The 25,818-nt window shown below is 42.6% G+C and overlaps 1 protein-coding gene and 1 long non-coding RNA gene across 6 annotated transcripts in view; one reads left to right on the forward strand and one right to left on the reverse strand.

Annotated features, from left to right (window-relative positions):
• Positions 1–15,654, reverse strand: part of NVL (nuclear VCP like) — a 102,433-nt gene extending 86,779 nt beyond the window's left edge. For 3 of the 4 annotated variants that reach the window (XM_087859203.1, XM_045796984.2, XM_087859211.1), the window contains exons 1-9: positions 15,473–15,626; positions 11,853–11,926; positions 9,870–9,922; positions 9,688–9,787; positions 6,049–6,106; positions 5,022–5,276; positions 2,041–2,170; positions 1,658–1,734; positions 1,024–1,158 (exon numbers count right to left, since the gene is read on the reverse strand). In XM_087859203.1, coding sequence (XP_087715329.1) covers positions 1,024–1,158; positions 1,658–1,734; positions 2,041–2,170; positions 5,022–5,276; positions 6,049–6,106; positions 9,688–9,787; positions 9,870–9,922; positions 11,853–11,926; positions 15,473–15,529 — 939 coding nt within the window. In that variant the 5' untranslated portion in view covers positions 15,530–15,626. Of the gene's footprint in view, positions 1–1,023; positions 1,159–1,657; positions 1,735–2,040; positions 2,171–5,021; positions 5,277–6,048; positions 6,107–9,687; positions 9,788–9,869; positions 9,923–11,852; positions 11,927–15,472 lie in introns of all 4 variants that reach the window. The other variant, XM_087859204.1, reaches the window with a different exon arrangement.
• Positions 15,655–15,813: 159 nt separating this feature from the next.
• LOC123791918 (uncharacterized) lies at positions 15,814–25,818 on the forward strand. Of its 2 annotated transcripts, XR_006779557.2 has the most exons (3): positions 15,814–17,006; positions 18,974–19,128; positions 24,967–25,818. It is a non-coding gene; the product is annotated as an uncharacterized LOC123791918 (long non-coding RNA). The 2 variants fall into 2 exon arrangements; XR_015723185.1 differs by lacking the exon at positions 24,967–25,818 and having other exon boundaries at positions 18,974–22,006.

Here is a 25,818-nt window from a genome sequence, read left to right on the forward strand (position 1 = left end):
TCATTGCTGTATTTCAACGTCTGCCTTGCGGCAGCCACACAACAATTTACTCAACCAAGGAACAAATGAGGCAAATCTATCAGTTCTCCTGTAAGAACGAGCTCCCTGCACAGAGCACTAACCTATTTGTCACTGGTATAAAACAGTATTCCTCAAACTGAAGTCACTCAGACGCTGTGCATTTTACCACCCAACACACTTTCCGAAAAATCTGATGGGATGAAAATAAGATTGCTACCTTTTCATTTTGCCACCTACGTATGATCACCATTTTAGAAAGGCTATTTTAACACTAAAAAGTATAAGAATGTGGGGCTCCTGGCTCCCTCAGTCAGTGGAGCATGGGACTTCTGATCTCAGGGTCATGAGTTCGAGCCCCACGTTGGGTGAAGACATTACATAAAAATAAAAAAAAAAATCTAAAAAAAGAGAAGTATAAGAACATGAGTCTGGATGGAAATTTTGAGTAAATTTAGCTCTGTGAAAAACAACACAATCTTTAGTTTTCTTATTTACTGCTTACTGCTTTTGAGAACCACTGGCTTAAAAGGAAAGAAAAGTAACTAAAACATAAGCTGCTTTTCAAAAAAATGGTGTTTACAGGGGCGCCTGGGTGGCTCAGTCAGGTAAGCATCTGACTTCAGCTCAGGTCATGATCTCAGAAGTCCCGGGATAGAGCCCCACATGGGGCTCCCTGCCCGGCAGGGAGTCTGCTTCTCCCTTTCTCCCTGCTGCTCCCCCTGCTTATGTGCTCTCTCAAATAAATAAAGATCTTTTAAAAAAACTTTTTTTAAAAAGGCTGTTTACACCCACGTTACCTCACTTCCCACCCAACCCTGCCATCTAAATAACTGGCTGCACGAAAACAAACAGCATCTCACAAACAGCAGCACGACGGCGAGAAATGCAGCGAAGTCGATCCTCCGGAGAATATGCCAAGTCTGGTTCAAGTTGACCAAAGAGGAACAACAAAGACACATGGAACAAAAGCTATGCAAGCAAAGGCGTGTGGGCAAACCTCACCCCAGCAATGGCGTGTGCCAGCAACGTTTTCCCGCAGCCCGGTGGCCCGTGAAGGAGGACTCCGCGCGGCGGGGTGGCGCCCAGGTGCTGGTATACCTCGGGGTGACGCATGTGGATGAGCATTTTGCAGACTTCCTGGAGGGAATGGACAGGAAGGATGTCTTTCTCGGCCCAAGAGGAGAATGGAAGGAAACAGCCTCCTCTTTCAGCAAGTTTGAAGCCAAGGCTGAAGTCCAGCTCTGGTGCCTAACGGGCGACTCTGGCTGGAACCTCTCCACGCCCTCTCTTCCCCAGCTGTCATACCATCTACCTTGAAGCCTCGCAGACATGACACGTGGTAAGTGGAACAGAGCAGACACTAAGTAAACATTAACCATCACTGCTACTTCTGCTACAGCAGTATCACTCATGAAGCACGCATCTTCCGCACACCATAATCCCCGTGGTAGAAAAGTGGAAGGTACTATGCTGCCTTTACCCCTCAGCATACTGAAGGTCCAAGTCAGGTTTGCCCTTCTCCCCTCCCCAGGCTCCTCTCCACACCCAGCTCCTACCAGAAACAAAGAGGCAGACTTTGTTTGAATAATTGATCGGCAGTAAGCCCACCCGAGTAAAATTCTGCACTCAAACTGACCTTCAACGTCGTATCATTGCCTCCAACATCTTCAAACTTCACCTTGGAGACCCGTAACTCTAGCCCCTTGGCTTTAGCTGGTACATAAAAGAGAAGAAAAGATGAGTGACTCAGTAGAAACTCAGAGTTCTACTGAATAATATCTAAGTAAACTGAGGTCCATGGGACACTGAAGGCTTTTCTCATAGACATCGCAGCACACAGCAGGTCCAAGCATGAGGGCTGGGACTGAGGACACCTCTCCTGAAGCCTGCTCACTTCCCCTCTCCCCTACCCCCATCCTGGGGACTCGCAGCTGGCCACCCCATCCTGCAAAGCCCACGCGCCACCCTACCCCCCCGGAAGCCCACTTGCCACCCTGTTCCCCGGGACTCGCAGCTCACCTTTCCGCTGCAGGACAGCTTCTATTTCTCCATCTGCTTCCTGAAGGTCTTTCTTCCTTTTGCTTCCTTTGCTCTTCAGCCTACCTTTCCTTTTTTCATTACTCTCCAGAAGAGAAGCATCTTTGGGATCCTGGAAAGAAAAGAAATTTCAATATGCCTCGCTTGAAATCACAGTACCTGTGATGTCTTCTTCAAGATGGGCATGACTGAATAGAATGCAATCCCGGCCGGGCACTGGCACCTATGCCCGACCTCTGTGCTCAGGCATGGTCCCTGCTGGGGATCGGCCTTTTCCAAAGGGAAAGCTGAGTTTCTATCCTGTACATAAAACCTTCCTTTCCAGACTCTTCTACTTAGAAATAATCTCTTCCTCACATTCCTAGAACACTGAATTTGCAAGTGCATGATAGCCTGCCACAATCTGCCTTGTACGTGACCACTTCTGTGTCTCTCACAGAACTGTGAGCTTCTGGGGTTGAAACACTGACGTTCACCTTGTACTTCTCACTGAGGCTTTTACCAGTGGGTCTTCATGTGATGTCTGATGAGTCACTAAATTAAACAGGACTATGGAGCTGCTTTAAAAGCCATAAAAAAAGTATGATTCAACACAAGAGTTGAGCTATTTCCTTAACCTTGCAATAACCATCTCTAAAAACAGATGATTAATGTAGAGATTTGGAAAAGGTCCATTAATAATTCAAAAGGAGAAAGGTTTTGCCAAGTCAAAAGTCTTGGTTCTTGGAAACCACTTACATTGCGTTGTCCAAGAGAAACACAATGCCACATAATTTTAAATATGTTCTAGGAGCCACCACATTTAAAAAAGGGAAAAAGCAACAAGTGAAATTAATTTAGCATTTAATCAAATATATTCAAAATGTTATCATTTCAACATATAATCAGTATAAAAAATCGAGGTCTTATGTTGTTTTTTATAGCAAGTCTTCAAAGACCAATGTGTACTTTATGACCATAGCACATCTCAACTCAGACACTAAATATTTTTAAGATTTTATTTATTTATTTGATAGAAGACAGTGAGCACAAGCAGGCGGAGCGGCAGGCAGAGGGAAAGGGAGAAGCAGATTCCCCACTGAGCAGGGAGCCCGATGTGGGGCTCGATCCCAAGACCCCAGGATTATGACCTTAGGCGAAAGCAGATGTTTAACAACTGAGCCATCCAGGCGCCCCTCAGACACTAAATTGTAATGGGAAATAATCTGTATCTAGGTTTCATAAAATTTACAGCTGAAAGAGTAGATTTACATACCCAAGTTGTTCCAAAGAGACTTAGAAGTTTTATAATAATCGAATTGACCATTATTTTATAAATTTCAGTTAAAAATTCAGTCCCTCATTTACACTAACCACATTCTGAGTGCTCAAGAGCCACACGTGGCTAGCACTTAGCACGCTGGACGGTGAGCCCCAGGGGCATCCTCAGGGACTAGTGTGGGACAGATTACTGTGAATCCTCTCTCCTTCTGTCAGGAGTTAAAAACAGTTAAGGTTGGTGCCCAGTGTGTTCACCCTGTGATAATTCACCCAGCTTTACTTTTATGTATGGTATAGTTCAACTTAGAAAGGTTAAAAAAAAAGTGTCTACTTATTCTCTGCGTTTTCGTGGTGTACCCATTTGTGCAGGCTCCCTCAAGGCATTACCCTAAGCTCAAAATGAGCGAGCCACAGGCTGGTTTAGCACTAACTTCCCTTTCTCCGACAACGACCAACCTTCCGTAACACACGCCCAAAGTACCTATTCTTGAACTCGCACCAGTAAATGCACCTTGGAAGACTCCTCAGGCACTAATTCAACAAACAACTAAATGTCAGGTGTATTTTGTTTTTTATTCTTTTTATTCTTTTTTGAAGATTTTATTTATTTATTTTAGAGAGACCAAGAGAGAATGAGAGAGAGAGTGAGAGAGAGAAAGCACACACACACATGCACGAGTTGGGGCAGAGGGAAAGAGAGAATCTCAAGCAGGCTCCAAGCCCAGTGCAGAGCCCTATGTTGGGCTCGATCCCAGAACCCTGAGATCATGACCTTAGCCAAAGCCAAGATTCAGACACTCAACCGAATGAGCCACCCAGGTGCCCTGTTAGCTCCATTTTAGCCATGGAGACACTATTAAACAAACAAAAGGTCCTGCTCCCCTGAAGCTGACGTTCTAGTGGAGAAAGTCAAAGAAAAAACTCAATGAAACAATTACACAGTAAGTTCTAAGTGGTCCTAAGTGCCTGATGAAAAGGAGATGAGCAGGGTCAGGAAAAAGTATCCAACAACGTGGTATTTTACACGTCGAGGAAGGATGCTGCCAAGATCACAGGGAAACAAGATGTGAGTCACTGGAATCTGGGGACAGTTCCAGACAGAAGCACAAGGGCACATGCCCCAGGTGAGCATGTGTGGCGCATTTTAGAAAAAAGGCAAGCCCACGGCAGCCAAGGAGATGACTGAAGGACCAGCAGAGCAGCGGCGCACACACAGGCTTTCCTGGCCGCTGTAAGGCCTTCGATTCCAGACTGAATGAAGCCATTTTTAATACATGAATGAGAACAATCTGACTTGCAAAAACAACATCTGTGGGGCCCCTGGGTGGCTCAGTCAGTGAAGCATCTGCCTCCAGCTCAGGTCATGATGTCAGGGTCCTGGGATCGAGTCCCACATCGGGCTCCCTGCTCAGCGGGGATTCTACTTCTTCCTCTCACACTCTCTCAAATAAATAAATAAAATCTTAAGAAACAAAACAAAACGACATCTGTGTGTGGAGAATAAACTGGGGGGAGGTTATTTTAGTAGTTAAGGCTTGGACCTGGACAGAAATGGTGGCAGTAACAGGATGTAACCACGTTTTCCGTGTGCTTCCAAATTCCCACACCCTTCATGAAACACAAGAATCTGCTGATGTTACATTCAGTGAGAAGATGATAAAGCGCCCTGACTACTTGGGGCTAAAATTGCACTACAGAAATACCTCTATCTCAGATGCTGGCTTCTTATGAGTACTCTTCTCGTCTGTCACGTCTGTCTTTACACCAGCTCTGTCGGTAAACCAGCCTCCCTCAGAACCGCTGGCCGGGGCCTTCAACGGGATGGAGCCTGCGTCAGAAGGTGTCCACGGGGTCGAGCCAGTGGTTTCTCTGGGCTCCATCTCAGGAGCACTTGAAATGGAATCAGGATGTCCTTTCCGATATAAGGAGAGCAGGGAGCTGTTCATGTGATTTGCTGCCTGGCAGAAACACGATGTTAGCATGAATTACTGGAAGGTACTTGTGGAAGGCTAGTTACCCATATATTCCATTTCCCGCAGCTCCTCTTATAGCATTTCAGCCAGAAAACACCGAGGTCCACAATAAGACGCTTCACAAACACACATTTACTGTTCATAAATAGTGTCCCCCCCTTAACCTCAAGATAATGCACCAATTCATAAACGGAACTTAAATAAAACCAAGTAAGTAAGCTCGCTTTTAAAAAATACAACAGAATCATGTACGAAAATGAGCTGGTTGTCGAGGAGAGTCACTGCTATCCTATCAATTCAATACTCAATCAGATATAACTCATTATCATCCTGACTTTGTTAATAAATTAAAAAACTGAATTACCATTGGGGAAAAAATAGAGTAAGTTACAAATCATCTAGCATACTATTTCTACATTTCCCTTTAATCAAAGCCTACTTCTTGGTAACGCCAGCCCTTTGGCAGAAAATGTATCCTTTTCTCAATTTTTACTCTTAATTCCCCTTTCTCTTCCCATGTGCCCTTATTTCTGGCCACTCTCTTCCGCCTTTTTTCCCTACAAAATAGACTATAGACACAAATACTGAAAGGATGGTCTTCCAGAGAATTCTTCCATGCCATACACAGCAAGTATTCAATTATTTATTGATGGAGATGTTCGACGTCTCTGATTCTATTCCATACTGATTTTTTTTTGAAAGGAGGGTTCATAATGATTAAACAAAACAAAGTGGGTCCATTAAATGTCTGGTTTACCTGCAGATCTGGGTAATCTTCCATATTTGAATCGTCATCTGAATAGCTTTCAGTAAACCTCAGTAAGAAAAGGAAAAGAAACATTTTAAAGGCTTTTCTCCCACATCCTAAATAAATGACTACCCCAAACAAAAAATATCCTAAGGTGAACTATTATGGTGGTTAAGGGTCCAGGCTTTGGAGTTAAGAGAAATCTGGATTCAAACTACGACGCTGCTGGTTACTAGCTTCTACTTAAACTCTGTGAAGATCAGCTTCCCTATCTATAAAGAGGGAGAATAAATAATGTCCACCTCAATGGGTTATTAGAGGATTCAACAGAAGCTCACCAAGTCCTTAGAGTACATAATACATGCTTAATACATTGTGGTTGTCTTAATCCTAGCAATAAAGAAAAGTGAAACGCAAATTCCTATCAGAACCAAGGGTCTCATTAGGACTATCAGACACCAAAAAAAGGAAATATTCCAGCGAGCCATAATTACGTAACTGCGTAACAAATTCACAAATTCCACATGACCCAGCCATGTGACCAGGTGGAATTTTCCCAAGCCTGTCCATGAGAAATGAAGGTACAAGAGGTTTTCTATCATACAGTGAGGAACAGGCATAAATCCTAATAACTACAAACTGAGAATGCAATGTCAGTTCATCATAACCCAGAGCTTGGGGCGCCTGGGTAGCGCAGTCGTTAAAGCGTCTGCCTTCAGCTCAGGGCGTGATCCTGGCGTTCCGGGATCGAGTCCCACATCGGGCTCCTCCGTTGGGAGCCTGCTTCTTCCTCTCCCACTCCCCCTGCTGTGTTCCCTCTCTCGCTGGCTGTCTCTCTGTCACATAAATAAATAAAATCTTAAAAAAAAAAAAAAAAAAAAAAAAAAAAACCCAGAGCTGATATTTAATAGCTTCAAGTAATAACAGGACCCTGCTACTATTTAATATCTTAAATATCTTTACCTAAAGATTTATTTAATCTAAAGATTAAAATATCTCTAGAAAATAATTAAGAAAAGGACTCTTCCTAAGTAAAAAGGTTTACATGAATGCTATGACCCACCTTTATAATTAAGACATGAATTCTTTTGTTATTCATTAAATTCTAATAATGTAAGTTTGGACATTTCTAATCAATGTAAAGAAGGTAGATTATTCAACTATTTGGGAAAAAAAACACATCTTGCCCTAGGAGTCACACCCTACAAAGTTAATTACAAATGGATTAAAGAGTTAAACGTAGGGGCGCCTGGGTGGCACAGCGGTTAAGCGTCTGCCTTCGGCTCAGGGCGTGATCCCGGCGTTATGGGATCGAGCCCCACATCAGGCTGTTCCGCTGTGAGCCTGCTTCTTCCTCTCCCACTCCCCCTGCTTGTGTTCCTCTCTTGCTGGCTGTCTCTATCTCTGTCGAATAAATAAATAAAATCTTAAAAAAAAAGAGTGAAATGTAATGCTATAAATAAACAAGGAAAAAGTACGGGTAATTATCCCATATACTCCTGTGATAGAGGTCTTTCTAAGCACATCAGCATCAACCATAAAGGAAAAGACTGACAGATCTGACTAGGTAAAGATGCAGGACTTCTCCAATCAAGACACTTTAAACAAAAATAAAAGACAAATGGCAAAATGGAGCAATCTGTAAAACATATAAAAGGAGGTGCTATTTTATACAAATGGATCTGACAACTATTATAGAAAATTCAAATACCTCTCAAATGAAAGACAAAACCCATAAGCAAGAAACTAACAGAGGAAACATGAAACAGTCAAAAATCTAACCTCACTAGTTCTCCAAAAACTACAAATAAAAATATATCAATTTTGGGGGCGCCTGCGTGGCTCAGTCATTAAGCATCTGCCTTTGGCTCAGGTCATGATCCCAGGGTCCTGGGATTGAGTTCTGCATTGGGCTCCCTGCTTGGCGAGGAGCATGCTTCTCCCTCTGCCTCTCACCCTGCTTGTGCTCTCTCTCTCTCTCTCTCTGGCAAATAAATAAATAAAATCTTTTTTAAAAAATCAATTTTTGCCCATGAAACTGGCAAAGATTAAAGAATAGTACCACTAGGACCACAAGGGTGCAAAGAAATGCACAATTTATACAAAGCTGATGGGAGTATGAACCCAGGCAACTTTGTTTGGAAGACAACTCCAGATGTGCCAGAAATCTCAAAAATACATCTTTAAGCCCAGAAACACCACTTCAGGAATTAAACATTAAAAAACCAAAGAAATGTATACAAACACACATGTGCTAAAGGATTATTTACTATACATACGATAGTGCAAAACTGGAAACAACCAAATGTCCATGAATACAGAACTAGTTAAGAAAATGATGGTAAATCCAAATGAAAAGGCAGCAAAGTGAAAAGGAGCTACCAACACAGACCCTATAGACATAAAAGAAAAATGAGAGGATATCTTGAAAACTTCATGCCAACAAATTCCACACCTTAGCTGAAATGGACACGTTCCTTTAAAAGTACAATCTACCAGGGGTGCCTGTGTGGCTCCATCGGTTAAGCGTCTGCCTTCAGCTCGGGTCATGATCACAGGGAGCCTGCTTCTCCCTCTCCCTTTGCCTCTCCCCTCTGCTCATGCTCACTCTCTCTCTCTCAAATAAATAAAATCTTAAAACACACACACACACACACACACACCAATTTACCAACACTGATAAAAGAAGAAAAAGAAAATAGGAAAAGTCCTAGATCTAGCAAACTTAGTTACCTAAATCCTTTCCAAAAAGAAGCCTCTAGGCCAAGATGAATTCTAGCTGAATTCTAACAAATTATTTAAGAAAGAACATTAACATTACACTAACTTTTTCGTCAAACACAGACAAAACAACATTTTCCAACTAATTATTATGAAGCCAGTATAACCCTAATATCAAAATCTGATGAAGACGTTGCAAAAAAGAAAAAAATTCAGACCAATATGAATACAGACATAACCATGTACAGAAAAAGATTAACAAACAGGACTTAACAACATCTAAGAAGGATAATACATCAGGACCAAGTAGGGTGTATCCCAGGATGCAAGACTGGCTTAACACTCAAAAAATCAACGTAATTCACCAAACTAACAGAACGAAGGGAGAAAAATATCATGAAATCTTTCATTAAGTGCATAAAAAGCATTCATGATAAAAACCCTCAATATTATTTCTTAAATGACAAAATTAGTTGGTACCTTTTTACGTATCTGGCATTGTATTAGGGCAGAGAAAAACAAAGATAACGAGACAGGTCTGTTGCAGATACACATGTAACAATCTCAACACCACAAGACAAGCATCATAACAAGTATCTGTAACCAGGAGTTAAGGAAACACGCAGAAAGGCGTCTAAGAAGGCCCAACAAAGGCACTGCCATGGCCGTTTGAGGGCTGGGTGGCAGTTCATGGTGGGGAAATGAACACTCCAGCTACAAAAAGCCATTCATACAAAGGCACAAGGATGTGTCCTCTGTAGGCAACTGTGAGCATTCAGCAGGCCTGAAGCAAAGGTCTAGAGACGTTAGGTAAGTATTACATGCGGCCTTGGTGGCAATGAAGAACCACTGAAAATTTTACAAATAGGAATGTAATGTGATTGGGTCCATGCTTAAGAAAAATGCCCCCTTTTCTGTAATCCTTACTCATTATCCTCTTCGCCTTGTCTTGCTCTTTTTGCCAGATGTTCATCTTCTAATTCTGTTAGATCCTTAAGTTCTTTCTCACTAGTAATTATGTTAAATACTGAAACAAAAAGAAAAATGTCATGAGCTAAAACAATTTTTTAACTTCATTAATAATTCAGCTCTAACGCTAAAAGACTCACCTTTTTCTACCTGAATCCTAAAAGCATTCCTTTTTCTTCGACCATAGTCTACACTGAAAAACATAACAAGAATCTCAGTACAGTGGTCTCCACCAACATTTTCCCATTAAACTCAGTCTAAATTGATCACATTAATTTGCACAAGTATGTAAGTATTTCACTGTATTCAGCCTGACCATAAGCTTATTTTCAAGCAACTTCTGCGTTTACATTTTCACTATGGTAAATTTTTCTTTTTTTTTTTTTTAAAGATTTTACTTATTTATTTGAGAGCGAAAGAGGGAGCTCACGAACAGGAGGGAGGGGCAGAGGGAGAGGGACAAGCAGACTCCCTGCTGAGCAAGGAGCCTAATATGGGGCTTGATCCCAAGACACTGAGATCACAACCTGAGCTGAAGGCAGACCTTTAAGTGACTGAGCCACCCAGGAACCCCATAAATTTTTCTTGATTAGAGATGGGGTTACAGCATCAGAAACACTGGCAGCTTGTACTGGAAGAGACAGGAAGGATGAAGCAAAGGAATGCTGCTGGAGTTCTGGGATTCTACAGAATGGGCCATCAGCTGTGGACACAAATGACCCTTCAAAGAAAGGGATAAATGACTCTAAAGGAAGCTCAGAGGTTGGAGGGCTGTGACCACCAGCTTGGGCCCAGGGAGCCCAGGTCCAGGGAGCACACTGTCTCCTCCTCGGATCCAAAGGACAGGGTGGCCATCCTAGTGGGCCCACAGGCCAGAGCACTGAAGCAAATTAATCCGATATGATTGGTGTTTTTAAAGAGTAAGAGAAGTGCCTAGCTGGCGCAGCTGGTAGAGCACAAGACTCTTGATTTCGGGGTTATGAGTTTGAGCCCCACGTTGGGTGTAGAGATTACTTAAAAATAAAATCTTAAAAAAATAAGAATAAGAGATTAGGATACAGACAGACGCACAGAGGAAAGACCACGTGAGGACACGTAGAAGACAGCCACCCGCAAGCCAAGGAAAAACCTTAGGAAAAACCAACCCCACCAACGCCTTGATCAATCGCTGACTTCCTGCCTCCACAACTGCGAGGCCTCAAACTTCTGTTGTTTAAGATCCCCTGCCTCTGATACTTTTTTATGGCAGTCCTAGCAAACTAGTATACTAACAAGAAGAAAACAGAGACTCTGAAATACACAAAGTGGTGATAATTCATGGAGTGAGGTATCAGGAAAGGTGGGGTTAGAGACACAAGAGAAAAACTGAATCTTTAGGGGGAAGCCTGGAGACATTTCAAGGTAGCCAGGAAGCTCGGGGAGATCATGCTTGATGGTTTTAATTCTTCAATGAGACAGGAAAAGAGGCAATACTCCTTTTTTTTTTTTTTTAAGATTTTATTTATTTATTTGACAGAGAGAGACAGCAAGAGAGGGAACACAAGCAGGGGGAGTGGGAGAAGGAGAAGCAGGCTTCCCACAGAGCAGGGAACCTGATGTGGGGCTCGATCCCAGGACCCAGGGATCACAACCAGAGCTGAAGACAGATGCCTAACGACTGAGCCACCCAGGCGCCCCAAGAGGCAATACTCCTGACCAGACTGTAAGGTACTGAAAGAGAAGCAGCAGCCATTCCCCTTAGTAACAAGAACAGCATCTTGCATAAATTGATAAATCTCTGTATAACAAAATTGAATTCTAAACTTATGGACTGGTGAACGAATGCCAGCAGCAATTAATATCAATTAGAAATTCGGGCAGGATGGGGCGCCTGGGTGGCACAGCGGTTAAGTGGCTGCCTTCGGCTCAGGGCGTGATCCCGGCATTATGGGATCGAGCCCCACATCAGGCTCCTCCGCTTTGAGCCTGCTTCTTCCTCTCCCACTCCCCCTGCTTGTGTTCCCTCTCTCGCTGGCTGTCTCTTTCTCTGTCAAAATAAATAAATAAAATATTTAAAAAAAAAAAAATTGGGCAGGATGGAAACTGAAAATAAAGACAAGAATCTGGAGACTATAGCTTTTTACCTGTACATTCTTTGTAAATCAGATGCTAAGACTCCAATGTCCACGTATTTGCCACATCTGTTACTGGTGAGGTACTAAAACAGAAAATATGACAAACGTTCAACACTCAGTATTTCAAACTCAGTGATTTTAATCGGAGATTGAGCTATTCAAACATGTTATGCTTTAATGTACACTCTTCATTATTAAGCGTATCAGAAACATAAGAAAAAATCACTACATAATTATCAAGCCTGGAATTAGAGAATTTAATTAACATTATTAATCACTACGACAGCACAGTAACAACAACTAGAATAGCTATAAGGAGGTAGTAAGTGAGGGCTTATTATATCCTAAATTCCCAAATACCCCAGAACAAAGCACTAAGCTCACAAGGGCATCAAGGGCTATTTAAATCTGAGGGAGCATCATAATATTTGCCAGCTGTCCAACACTGCAGGAACTTCTAGCCTGAGACAATTCATGGTCTCAATATTAAATCACCTTTGGATGATGTCAGATCTTTGCAAAACTGGGTTTTCAGCAGTTGCTGTAAGTAAATCCCTTGCAAAAATTAATGTGGGGGGCGCCTGGGTACCACAGTTAAGCGTCTGCCTTCGGCTCAGGGCGTGATCCCGGCGTTATGGGATCGAGCCCCACATCAGGCTCCTCCACTGGGAGCCTGCTTCTTCCTCTCCCACTCCCCCTGCTTGTGTTCCCTCTCTCGCTGGCTGTCTCTGCCAGATAAATAAATAAAATCTTAAAAAAAAAAATTAATGTGGAACAGGAAATGAGAGTGTCAGGGTCAATCTGACAAACCCCACTGGTTAAGTGTGACTGTTTAAAAATGGAACACAACTATATTAATTTTCCTTCTATTTTTATATACCATTTTTTCAAAAAGCTACTAAGTTATCTGGATTAAACAGTCAGGAAGCGGCTTGAACCTAACTACTTAATAAACCGAGTAGGTATTACTTGGCCTAGAGGCACCGTGAAAAACTCCCAAGAAACTGAGGGCTCCATGCACCTGTTGCAGGGCCTTTGACACGTTCTTCTAGCAGCACTCACAGTTCCATGAGGGAGGTTAGTTTCCCCCATTTTATAGATGGGAAAGTCTCAAAGAAACTTTAAAAGATATTTACTTGGCAGCATGTAAATTACAGGGCCAGATTTCAAACCCAGAATGTCTACCAACTTCCATGTTTCAATGCTTGCTGGTCATCCAGTCAAGGTATGCCTGACTTCAGACAGCAGTTTCTTCTCAAGAATCCTTAACAGGATAATGGTCTGAGCATAAATGCCTCCAGTGACAAGAGACCAGGTATCCAAAGCAGACTGGTCTAGTGAGTCTTCTCCTTCTCTGGATTCCTAGAGCATGCTGTCATTTACTACAGTTAATTCTGACTTAGACATATTTGTGTGCATCTCATATCCACTACAAGTCAAACAGTTTCTTGATGGCAGCAGAAATACAACCACTTTAATAGGCTACATTTGGGGGTGGTCTGTTATGCAGCAATAAATAACTGATATGCTTGTTAAAAGGAGACAAATGTACTACTTGTGGGAAAAAGCCTAAAATATACCACTAAGTGAAAAAAAGCAGAATAGATGAGCCTGTTCGTGTGAATATATACACACATATATATAGACATAAGTGCGTACATGCGTACAAAATTTTAAGATAAAATAGAAACTCGCCACGGGTACCCCTACAGAAATGAAGATGAAGGAATTCTTTTTCTTTTATGTCCCTCTGTCCCTTCTATTTTAAACCATAAGAACCTACTGTTTTCATAATGAGCCAAAGCAAAAGCAATAGAGAAAAACATAATGTGAAATGGTGAAGAGCTGAGAACGGCCACTGGATTCTGCCATTAGGAGCGAAGGGCCTGTGCTTGGCATGTCTGAGGTCAGTGTAGTGAGGACGGTGAAAGCAAGGCGGACAGCAGAAGGAAACAGGAGAGACGTCCGGGTAGCTCAGTCGGTTAAGTGTCTGCCTTCGGCTCAGGTCATGATCCCAGGGTCCTGGGATGGAGTCCCGTATCGGGCTCCCCACTCAGTGGGGAGTCTGCTTCTGTCTCCCTCTCTGCCCCTTTCCCTGCTCATTCTCTCTCTCACTTTCAAATAAATAAATAAATAAAATATTAAAGAAAAAAAAAGAAGGAAACAGAATAAAAAAGTAGACGGGGCCAGACTATGTCAGACTCTGTAGGATGGTTTTTCTCTAGATACTCTGGGAGTCCACTGAAGGGGTTTTCTGAGCAGGGCCCTGCCAAGCTCCGTTTAAAAGGACCTCCCTGGCTGCCCTGCGAAGAACAGACCTTAGGTAGAACTAAAAGCAGAGATCAAAGTGGTTTGGGCTACGATGATTGGAGGCACAGTCGGGAAGGAGGGGCTGGGTTTAGAATATATTTCGATGGTAAAGCCAGATAAATTCCTGACTAATTGGTTACAGAAAGAGAAACAAAGGGGTAGTAATGGTTGTTACGGTTTTTGACCCTGATAACTGATGGATGGTAGTGTCATTTACTGAAATAGAGAACATTGGGAAAGGATGTGTTTGGAGGAGAATATCAAAATATTCAGTATGGGTATGTTGTGGGAGATACTCATCATTCAAGAGGAAATGTCGAGTAGGCAGCTGGATATTCAAGATAAAATCCACACTGGACAGATGAGTCTTGGAATATATAGATAGTATTTAACATGAATATACAGGGACACCTGGGTGGCTCAGTTGGTTATGGGTGGCTCAGTTGGTTAAGAGTCTGCCTTCGGCTCAGGTCATGATCCCAGGGTCCTGGAACAGAGCCCCACAGCCTTAGGATCCCTGTTCAGAGGGGTGTCTGCTTGTCCCTCTCCCTCTGCCCTGCCAACTCGTGCTCTCTCTCTCTCTCAAATGAATAAAATCTTTAAAAAAATTAAAAAGTGACTATATTTTCATTGAATTTATGTTTATATATTCATATTTATATTGAATTTTCTATTTATAGTAATTTTAGTGAATGTATAGATACAGATAGTATTTAAAGGTTTTAGACCGAACAAGATCACCTAGTAACCAGGTAAGAGGAGTATGAGGATAGAGAAACCGCACAGGAGCTCTGGGCACTCCCAACACTTACTTAGTGAGTTTGGTAGGAAGAGACCCATCCAAAAAGGAGACTACAGCACTGACAAAGTAAAAGAAAAAGAGAAAATATAGCTCCCAGAGTGCAGAATCAAGAGAAATCTCTCCGTCCTCCTAAGACTGCTTGCAGACTGTGCCACTGCAAGACATTTAGACACATCGCTTTCTACAGATGAGTACAGAAATGAAAAACCCGGAGGCAAAGAGCCTGTTACACTGTCAGATCCAGGCCAAGCACCCGCCCCTTCCCCGGCTCCTCCCGGGCTGCACCCGCCCCCGTCCCGGCTCCTCCGGGGCTGCACCTGCCCGGACCCCGCTTCTCCGGGGCTGCACCCGCCCCTTCCCCTTCTCCTCAGGGGCTACACCTGCCCGGACCCCGGCTCCCGGCAGCCCCGCCGCGGCAGAAGGGCGACCCGCGCACCGCCCAGGACACGGGCCTCGGGGGGCGGCTGGTCCCGGCTGGCCTGGGAGTCCCCGAGAAAGGGTCGCACCCAATATCCACCTGCACGACTCGCTGTTTCAGCCTGTTGTCCACGAACCTCGCGGGTCTGGGCTTCATCGCGCGCCTCAGGGGCTGCAGGCTTCACTGGGACTGGGGTCCTCGCAGGGCTGCCCGCGGCGATCGCCGGGCCGGTAGCCCCGCCTGCGCCCGCCCGCCGTCCGCGCCGTCTCCCCCGGCGCTGTCCCACCGCGAGTGAGGAAAACGCCCCCCGAGAACAACGGCACCTGCCAACATCAGTGACTTTCTGGGAGTCTTATTTTGCAGGCTTGTCTAGCGGGCCCTGGAGGACAAGGACCCCTTTTGAACACGCTCAACTTTATTGTTCCCCGCTGTGTGGACACGTGTGTGCCCGGCGGCTGCAGGGTTCCTGGGTCGGGTTCCAGCCCCACCCCGCTCGATGCACCGTTAGTCTTGGCCCCAATCGTAACGGACCCCAAACCGAGAGACGCCTGGGACGATGAAGTCGGGGTAAAAACCCGGCGCCACCTAGCTGGGGAGGGAGGCCCTACCTGGGCGTCAGGCCTGGCTGGCAGGTGTGCGCAGGGGACTCCCGCGTCTGTCGCGTTTTGGAAACCTGGCCATCTAGACCTAGAAGCTGCCCAGAATTTTGGTAAACGTCAGTATTTGCTCGTGAGATTTTATTACGCAGTTAAGAAGACACAAAGGGACAGTTAACGTTAACACAACCACAGAGCTAGGGGCTGTGTTTCTGTGTGCTAGCTTGGTTCACCGTGTTTTCAAGATTCCCATTTGAGGTCTTATTTGGCTTATGACAACAGTGTTTATTAAGGTTGAGGGGGAGGAGGTGGAATTAGAAGCTGTGAGATGTTAACCCAGAACTGGCTTCTTAGGATGATGCGGGAGCAGAAGGCTAGCCGAGGACAAAGCACCAGCTGACACCCTGTAAACTACACACACACACACACCCCGCGCACGCACACACACACTGCTGGTTGGGATGTGTGTGACATTCCTCCAGGAAACTCCCAACTGCCTTCTGGTTAATGCCTTGCTAGAGGGAAAAACAGCCTTAACTTGACAAAAGCCAGGCCTCCTCCGGTGTCCTGTGAGTCTTTAACATATGAAAATACTTTGAAACCTCCGTTTTTCTTACTTAACCTCCTGCAACTCCCAAGTATGTAATCAGTCACCCCTCACAACCCCAGTGCAGCAGCTCTTTCTGCCCATGGATCCTGTCCGTTTTTGCACCAAAGATGTCTCAAGAAATCTTTCTTGGTTGTTGGCTCCGGAACTCAGCCCGCTGAAGCCCGCCCATGATCCAAAACCACATCAAGGATACCACAGGCTTGTTTTCCTCTCAGAGTTCAGATCACATCACTGCCCTTTTCAATGGTTCTTATCTGTACCCTGAATATAGATTCTCAAAACTTTGGTTAACTTGGCTCCAGCTTCATCTCCTACTTCTTCACTGCCTTTACTCGGTCAGTCCTGAAGGGCTGCTGTGTCACGGACACTGGTCCAGCCAGAAGAAACAAGATTCCTGCTTCTAGGAGATGTCCAGTTCTACCAGAAGGTAATACTTATACACAGCACTTTGCTTTCACTGACATTTCCTCTTGTCTGCAATGCCCTTCCTGGCCATTCTGTGACTTCTCTGGAATCCTAGCTAACCACTCCCTTTTGGCCTTTCCCAATATTTACCTTTGTCAAAATCTTCAGCCATTAAATGAATATTCAACAAAAATTAGTTGAGTGCTTACCTGTTTCAGTCCCTGCCCTGTCCTGAGTCTTGTAGGAAAGAGCAAAAGAATTATAATTGTATCTTTTTATAACATCTTTTTTTATTAGATTAAGTATTTATGTACTTGATTATATTAAACTTTAGCAAAGATTTCCTACAGTAATTAGCACAAATAGAGTCAATGCCTAATAACTGTTTAAATGTATTTTAGTTGTGAGCATGTGAAATGTACCGCATAGAATAAAAAGGGGCTGACAGGCCCAACAGCATCACAACATACACGAAGCAACATACTTTGTTAGTCTGTAATTTAGGGTTGGCTTCATGGATGTGTGACCTGTGCCTTCGCAAAAGCCTTAGTGCTTAGAAGATCCCCACACTTGGTTTAATGGTCTGCTGTTGCCACCTTGACATTTTTTCCCCCAAGTTTAGGCTAATGGGGATCATCAGTGTCTTTGCCCTGAGATCATCAAAAGTCATATGTCTAATCCAAGAATCTCTAGTGGCAAATGAGAGCGTGGTAAGAGGGCCAGAAAAGGGACCTCACTTATGAACCCTAAGGAAAAGAAAGTATACAGCACCCATACAAACCAGTCCTTGCTTCTCCCTATAGTTTATCTGTATTATGGGTTACAAATGTATTTTTTAAAAATATTTTGCTTGGGGCACCTGGGTGGCTCAGTTGGGCGACTGCCTTCAACTCAGGTAATGATCCCAGAGTGCCAGCATCGAGTCCCATGTCCCGCTCCCTGTTCAGTGGCGAGCCTGCTTCTCCCTCTGACCCTCCCCCCTCTCATGCTCTCTCTCTCAAATAAATAAAATCTTTAAAAAATTTTAAAAATAAAAATATTTCTCTTAATGTAATAGTATGCACAAGTGTTTCACTATGAAAAGCATTGAACATTTTAAATATGTGATATGAAATGCACTTCACCAGTTATTTTTATTGACCATATTCTTGCCAACTCTAATTTTATTAAGAAATTTAACACCCTGGGGCTCCTGGACGGCTCAGTCCATTAAGTGGTTAAGCGTCTGCCTTTGGCTCAGGTCATGATCTCAGGGTCCTGGGATGGAGCCCCGCATCCGGCTCTCTGGGCAGAGGGAGGCTCTCCTTCAGTGGGAGGCTCTCCTTCAGTGGGAGGCTCTCCTTCAGTGGGAGGCTGCTTCTCCCTCTGCCTCTGCCTCTCCCCTTGCACATTCTCAGTCTCTCTCTGTGTCAAATAAAATCTTTAAAAAAAATTTTAAAAATTAAAAAAAAAGAAATTTAACACCTTGACGCTGTAGAATTTTAAACTTGTTCTTTAAAAAAAGTTTATATGGCTGTCAAAGAAAGGTATTCGTTTTAATAAATATAGTATTCTTCATTGTTCTGAATCAAAGGATTTTTTTCTTTTTTTTCTTTTCTTTCCACATAGTGTTTCCAACTCAAAATTCTTAATACTTTTTGAAGAAGTGGCCCCTTATTTTAATTTGCACTGGGCAAAATTTGCAAATTATATCACCCATACAGACCTGAAGTACTTTCCAGAACGCCAGCTTCTTAAAGGCAAGCAGTATGTTTTTCACCTCTTTTGATACGAGGTATCAATAATGGTATGCTTGCCCGGTGATGGGTAGTAAGGAGGGCACGTATTGCATGGAGCACTGGGTGTTATACGCAATGAATGATGGAACACTACATCAAAAACTCATGATGTACTGTATGGTGACTAACATGACATAATAAAAAATAAAAAATAAAATAAATGAAAAAAGATAATGGTATGCTTGAACATTTTCTGCTGGATTTTTTCTAGTAATTACTACCCTGAAGACAAATTTCCAACAATTCCACTGTTCGGATTGTACCGTGCCATGCATCCAAACCAAAAAGATGACTTGAGAGTAACCTGAGTGTGTATGTACGTCAAGAACTGCCTGCTGTTAAGGAAATGTCTGCTGGTCAATAATGGTATAACCCCACCTAGCGGTAGTGGTACATTTCACCTTCTGCTCTTCACACCTCCTTTCCAGACTTTTTTCTGGGAGGTGCTTTATAATTTGGGTGATCTAGTTCTGACTCAGAATAGTCCTGATTTTTACCTCTTAATGCAGCATAGTTATTAGTAGTGTAGTAGTTTGTGGAAATAAATGAAAATCACACAAATGAGAACAGGCAAAGACTATTCAGAGCTCACCATAGCAAAGGTGGCCACCATCATCACTTGCGTTCTGGAGAGGCTCGAAGGCAGGCAGAGGAGTCGCCAAGCTCTGTTCCAGGGGCGGCTTCCGGAGGGCCCTGGCTGGAGGCTGTTGGCCTGGGGAAGCTGCAGGACGGCTGACTAGAAGCAGGGTGTCCTATGTAACTAGCCAGGGGCATGGCTTTGGCTTTCTCTGGCGGGTCCTCAAATTGGAAGTGGGGACAAAAGCCAGGGAAGCTGTCAGTTATTAATGGAGTCCTGGCCATCTGGGGCCAGTTGTTACAGGATTTATTGTTTGGCCTCCTGGATTGTTTGCTGGAGTAGCAGTCTGACGTTCTATGAACCTGACAACTTGTAGATAGCAGGCTGGCTTCCTGGGACCGATGTGGCAGAGTGTAAGTCAGAGCCCTGTTTCTATATAGGGTCTGGCTGTTGTTCATTGTATGTTCGGTTTCTCACCTTGATCTCTGAGAAGGGTCCAGTTTGGACAATAAATGATGTGGTCACCTCCTGGATAATAGGGACATGGAGAAAAGGGGAGAGAGTGGCCTGGCAGAGATTTATTACCCAGGTTCACGAGGGAGGCGGCCTGCTTGCTGGAAGCTAGAGACCGAGTCTGTGTCCTTGTTTTCTGGGGTTCAGGAAAAAAACTTTGATTTACTTTATCTGGTAAAGGCTAATAATTCTGTTTGCTAGTAAGATTGGTCCTCCCTTGAGATGATTGCCTCATTCATGTCCCTAATTTTAAGTAGAATGAAAATAATGTTTCGAGCTGGCATTGTATGCATCAAATCTACAAATGTTTATTGTCTACTCTACGCCAGGTCTGCTACCTTGAGAGAGTGACAATCAGACAGATACGGATCTGGAGCTTAATGTTCTGATGGGAGGGGCTGGCCATAGGCTGGCAAAACAATAAAGCTATAATTAGAATAATGAGAAATAACAAGGGTTTCACAGCCCTTGGAGTAGTCCCTTTCATAAGAAGGTGTTCGATGGAGGAACATGGTGAAGAAAATAATCAGGATCCTGTGGTATGGAATAACAGAGGGAGCCTGCCTCCATCCAACCGAGTGGCCAGGGAAAGACTTTCTGAAAACGTTACATTTAGGAACCTTGAGGTCAGCAGGTGTCGGAAGAGTTTCCGGTAGGGAGAGTGTGCAAAGGCCCTGGAGCCTTTGACCTTTTCGAGGAGCAGAGAGAAAAAAATAAGCTTCTTTCTTGTTTACATCACCATCGTTTGAGGTTTCTGTCATTCACAACCAACATTAATTTGAGCAGTTGTAGGTTATTTGGAGGAATTTCAGAAGTCGAGTCTAAGATTAATGGGAAAGAACAAATGGCCCGGAAGAGCCCAGCGACTCCTGAATGATAACTCAGCACATCACTCTTTCTTTAAAAACTCGATTGAGGGGTGCCTGGGTGGCTCAGTCAGTGAAGTATCTGCCTTTGGCTCAGATCATGATCCCAGGATCCTGGGATCAAGTCCTGAGTTGGGCTCCCTGCTCAGCAGGGAACCTGCTTCTCCCTCTCCCGCTCCCTCTGTGCTCTCCACCTCCCCCCCGTCAAATAAATAAATAAAATCTTTTAAAAAAACCCTCTATTGATGGATCATTTATGTGTAATAATATGTATCCATTTTAAGTGTATAATTCAGTGATTTTTAAAATTGAGGTAAAATTTACATAAAATATTCATCATTTTAACTATTTTACAGTATGAAATTTAGTGGCATTCCGTACTTTTGCAGTGCTGTGCAAGCGTCGCCACGATGTAGCTCGAGAACATTTTTCTCAGCCCAAGAAGAAAGCCCATGCCACCCAACCCCTCCCTTTCCCCAGTCCCTGGAAACCACAAAGCTTCTGTCTGTCTCTATGGATTTGCCTGAACAAAAAGTCCCCATTTCCCCTTTGGCCCAGTCCCTGGAAACCACCATTCTACTCTGTTTCTACAGTGACTACTGTAGATACTTCAAATCGGTGGAATCGTATAGTATTTATCATTTTGTGGCTGGCTTATTTCAATTTAGTATAATGTCCTCAAGGTTCATCCGTGTTATAGTATGTGACAGGATTTCCTTCTTTTTAGAGGCCAAAAATATTCCACGTTATTTATGTGCCACATTTTTTTTAAAGATTTTATTTATTTATTCAACAGAGATAGAGACAGCCAGCGAGAGAGGGAACACAAGCAGGGGGAGTGGGAGAGGAAGAAGCAGGCTCATAGCGGAGGAGCCTGATGTGGGGCTCGATCCCACAACGCCGGGATCATGCCCTGAGCCGAAGGCAGACGCTTAACCGCTGTGCCACCCAGGCGCCCCTATATACCACATTTTTTAATCCATTCATCCATCAGTGGACATGTGGGTGGCTTCTACCTTCCTGCTATCTTGAACAATACTGCAATGAACAGGGGTGTGCAAATATCTCTGAGGTCTTGATTTCAATTCTTCTGAAGAGATACCCAGAAATGGGATTGCTGGATCATATGGTAATTCTACTTTTACGTTTTTTGAGGAACTCCGTACTGTTTTTCATAGTGGCCACACCATTTTGCATTTCCACCAACAGTGCATGGGGGTTCCAGTTTCTCCACATCATCACCAACACTTCTGATTTTCTGAGTTTTTTGTTTTTTTGTTTTTTGATAGTGGCCAACCTAATGGGTATGAGGTGGTATCTCATTATGGTTTTGATTTGCCTTGATTTGATAATTAATGGTGTGGATCATACTTTTATCTGCTTGTTGGCTATTTGTATGTCTTTTTTGGAAAAATATCTGTTTGAGTCCTTGCCAATTTTGTAATCGGGTTATTTTTGTTGTTGTTGTTGAGTTGTAGGAATTCTTTATGTATTCTTGTTAACCCTGTATCAGATGTATGATTTCAGAGATTCTCCCATTCCATAGGTTGTCTTTTCACTCTGTCAGCTGTTTCCATTGATGCATGGGAGTTTTTAAGTTTGATGTAGTTCCGTCCATTTTTGCTTTTGTTGTCTGTGCATTTGGTGTCATATGCAAGAAATCATTGTCAAATCTAACGTCCTGAAGCTTTCCTGTATGTTTTCTTATGGGAGTTTTGCATTTTTCTTTACTTTTAAGGACAATTTTCTGGATATAGAATTCTTCGTTCAGAATTTTAGGTTGTTTTGTTTTGTTTTCTTCTTTCAGTACTTTGATTCTGTTATCCCAGTATCCTCTGGTCTCCAGGGTTTCTGGTAAGAAATCAGCTTTAATCTCAGTGAGATTCTGACTCTAATCTTACTGAGATGCATAAATAGTCACTTCTCTCTTGTTGCTTTCAGGATTCCATCTTTGACTTTAAATAGTTTGATTATATTGTGTCTTGGCGTGGACGTTTTTGAGTTTATTCTGCTTAGGATTCCTTGAGTTTGTTGGATGTGTAGATTCATGTACATATTGGTCATTATTTTTTCAAATATTCTTCTTGTTCCTCTCTCTCTCCCCTTTTCTGGCACTCCCATTATACATATGTTGGTATTTGATAGTGTCCTGCAGGTTTCGTAGGGGCTGACCATTGTTTTTTATTTTTTCTTTCTTCCTCTTAGACTATGTAATTTCAATTAGTCTATTTTCAAGTTTGCTGATTTTTTTTCTGCCTGCTCAAATCTACTGTTGACACCCTGTAGTGAATTTTTCATTCTAACTCCTTAAATCCTATTTGGTTTCTTCTGTTGAAATCAATATGAGTCCTTCAACTTTGGTGGCGGTGTTTTTTTTTTTTTTCAAAATTGTCTTGGCTATTGTAAGTCCTTTGCCTTTCCATATAAATTTTAGAATAAGCTTTATATTAATATTAAATCCTACTATGATTTTGACTGGGATTACATTGAACGTGTAAATCAGTTTTGGAAGAATTGACATTTTAACAGCTTTGAGTCTTCTAATCCACGAACATGGTATATCTATTTAGGTCTTTCTTGATTTATTTCATCAATGTTTTAATCACATGCAGGTCCTGGAGATATTTTATTAGATTTATCCCTAAATATTTCATGCTTTTGTTGTGATATTGTAAGTAGTACTGTTTTAAAATTTTGATTTCAATTACTTGGTAATATAAAAATGTAATTGATTTTTCTGTATTGACTTTGTGTCCTTCAACCTTGTTAAAAAGACAAATCTACATAGAATTTATTTTCTCCTTTCTAGTCCATACGTACTTCCCCCCTCCCTTATTGTACTAACTAGACAGCAGAGGACAGAAAGGATGTACAACTGAAAACGGGAAAACTACGTGAATGTCTTCATACATGAAACCCCAGCTCCATTTCCCCATTTCTCGCTCAGAAATCTGGCAAGGTTGGCTTATACTCTTTCAGGCCAGAGCTTGGATTCTTTTCTGGACTAAATAAAGGGCCCTAGGGAACAGATCACATTTGAGGGGTGAGGGTCAACCACCGACCAACTTGGTTACCACTGATCAGCGCACAGTGAAACCTACTAATCAACCACACCTGCCCATTTACACTGAGCTCTCAACCATCTTTTCTTGCCTTTTGAAATGTAACATATGAACAAACTGTCAAGGATTTAAGTTAATCTCCAACATGAAATATAGACCAAAACAAAGCAATGGAAAAAGAGAAATTAGAAGAAATAGAGCCAATGCACAGAGCAGAATATGTCAAGTATATTAAAATTTATATACTCTTAGAAATGAGAAAATACTGTATCACTGAAACAAGAAAAGTATACTATAAACAAAGACAGAAGAAAGAAGGATCTCTTATAAATAAAAGAGATGACAGTAAATAAGCTTCATCAGAAAGTTTATCCAGTAATGTTGAGGAATTCCCACAGGCAGTAAAACAAACAAACAAACAAACAAAATGAATAAACAAAATACACAGTGATGGAAAGAGGAGAGGAAATATCCTGGATCTGGGAGTTCCTAATGTATGACTAAAAGATATTTTATGAAGCAGGAAAGTACCAAACAGAAGTAAAAAATGATAATAATAATAATCAAGGGGTGCCTGGGTGGCTCAGTCAGTTAAGTGTCTACCTTCAGCTCAGGTCATTATCCCAGAGTCCTGGGATCAAGCCCTGAATTGGACTCCCTGCTCTGTGGGGGAGCCTGCTTCTCCCTTTCCCTCTGCCACTCCACCTGCTTGTGCTCTCTCTCTCTCTCTCTGTCAAATAAATAAAGTCTTTAAAAAAAATAATCAAGCGACCCTCGAAAATTTATCAAAACTGGAAGGCATGTGTTTTCATAATCAACCAGTGAAGCACAGTGAAAAAGACATGTTATCATGACATTTCAGAATGTCAGGGAAAAGGGAAGAAAGTAAATCTTCTGGGGAGAACAGACAGAATACATCCATAGGATCAGGAATTTTGTTTTATTTGTTTATTTTTGGCTTTATTATTTTTTTGTTAGAATCAGGACTTTTAGAGTGGCAAGAAATTTTCAACTTGTGCACTAATATAAGCAAGAAGACAAGGGAGCAATGCTGTCAAAATTATTCTGGAAAATAATTCCCAACCTATAATTCTATACTAATTCAAACTATCACTCGAGGTAGGAATAGAACAAAGCTAATCTCAGCTAGGTCTCAAAAATTTATATGCATGTATTCTTTATCTAGAATCTACCAGAGGAAGTCACCCTGTTCAACAAGTGAGGAAACCATTCAATTTGAGAAGAATGTGTATTCTGTCGGATGGAGTCCTCCATACCTGTGAATTACATCCAGTCGATTGACGAGTACTGTTGAGTTCAGCTATGTCTTTACAGATTTTCTGGCTGCTGTATCTGTCCATTTCTGTCAGAGTTGTTGAGGTCTGCAACTATAATAGTGGGTTCATTTATTTCTCCTTGTCTGTCATTTTCTTCCTCACGTATTTTGACGCTCTGCTGTTAGGCACGTATGCTTTAAGAATTATTGTGTCTTCTTGGAGAATTGGCCTTTTATCATTATGCAGTGCTCCTCTTATCCCTGATAATCTCTCTTGCTCTGAAATTTGCTTTGCCTGAAATTACTATAACTTCTCCCACTTTCTTTTGATTAGTGTTAGCGTGGTGTATCTTTCTCCATCCCTTTACTTTTCTTTTTTCTGCAGCTTTATAGAGACATAATAGACATACAACATCGGGTAAGCTTAAGGCGGACAAACTGATCTGATGTGCATATACATTGCAAAGTGTTCACCACAGTAAGATTGGTACATCCATTTTGTTGTTGTGATGGTGAGAACGTTAAAGCTTTACTCTCACAGCAACCATCCCTTTTCATTTAATTTATATGTGTTTTTATGTTTAAAGTGAGTTTCTTCTAGGGGCGCCTGGGTGGCACAGCGGTTAAGCGCCTGCCTTCGGCTCAGGGCATGATCCCGGTGTTATGGGATCGAGCCCCACATCAGGCTCTTCAGCTGTGAGCCTGCTTCTTCCTCTCCCACTCCCCCTGCTTGTGTTCCCTCTCTCGCTGGCTGTCTCTATC

This window comes from Ursus americanus, chromosome 2 (assembly GCF_024610735.1).
Source record: "Ursus americanus isolate L20-20 chromosome 2, mUrsAme1.1.p, whole genome shotgun sequence".
NCBI classification, from domain to species: Eukaryota; Metazoa; Chordata; class Mammalia; order Carnivora; family Ursidae; genus Ursus; species Ursus americanus.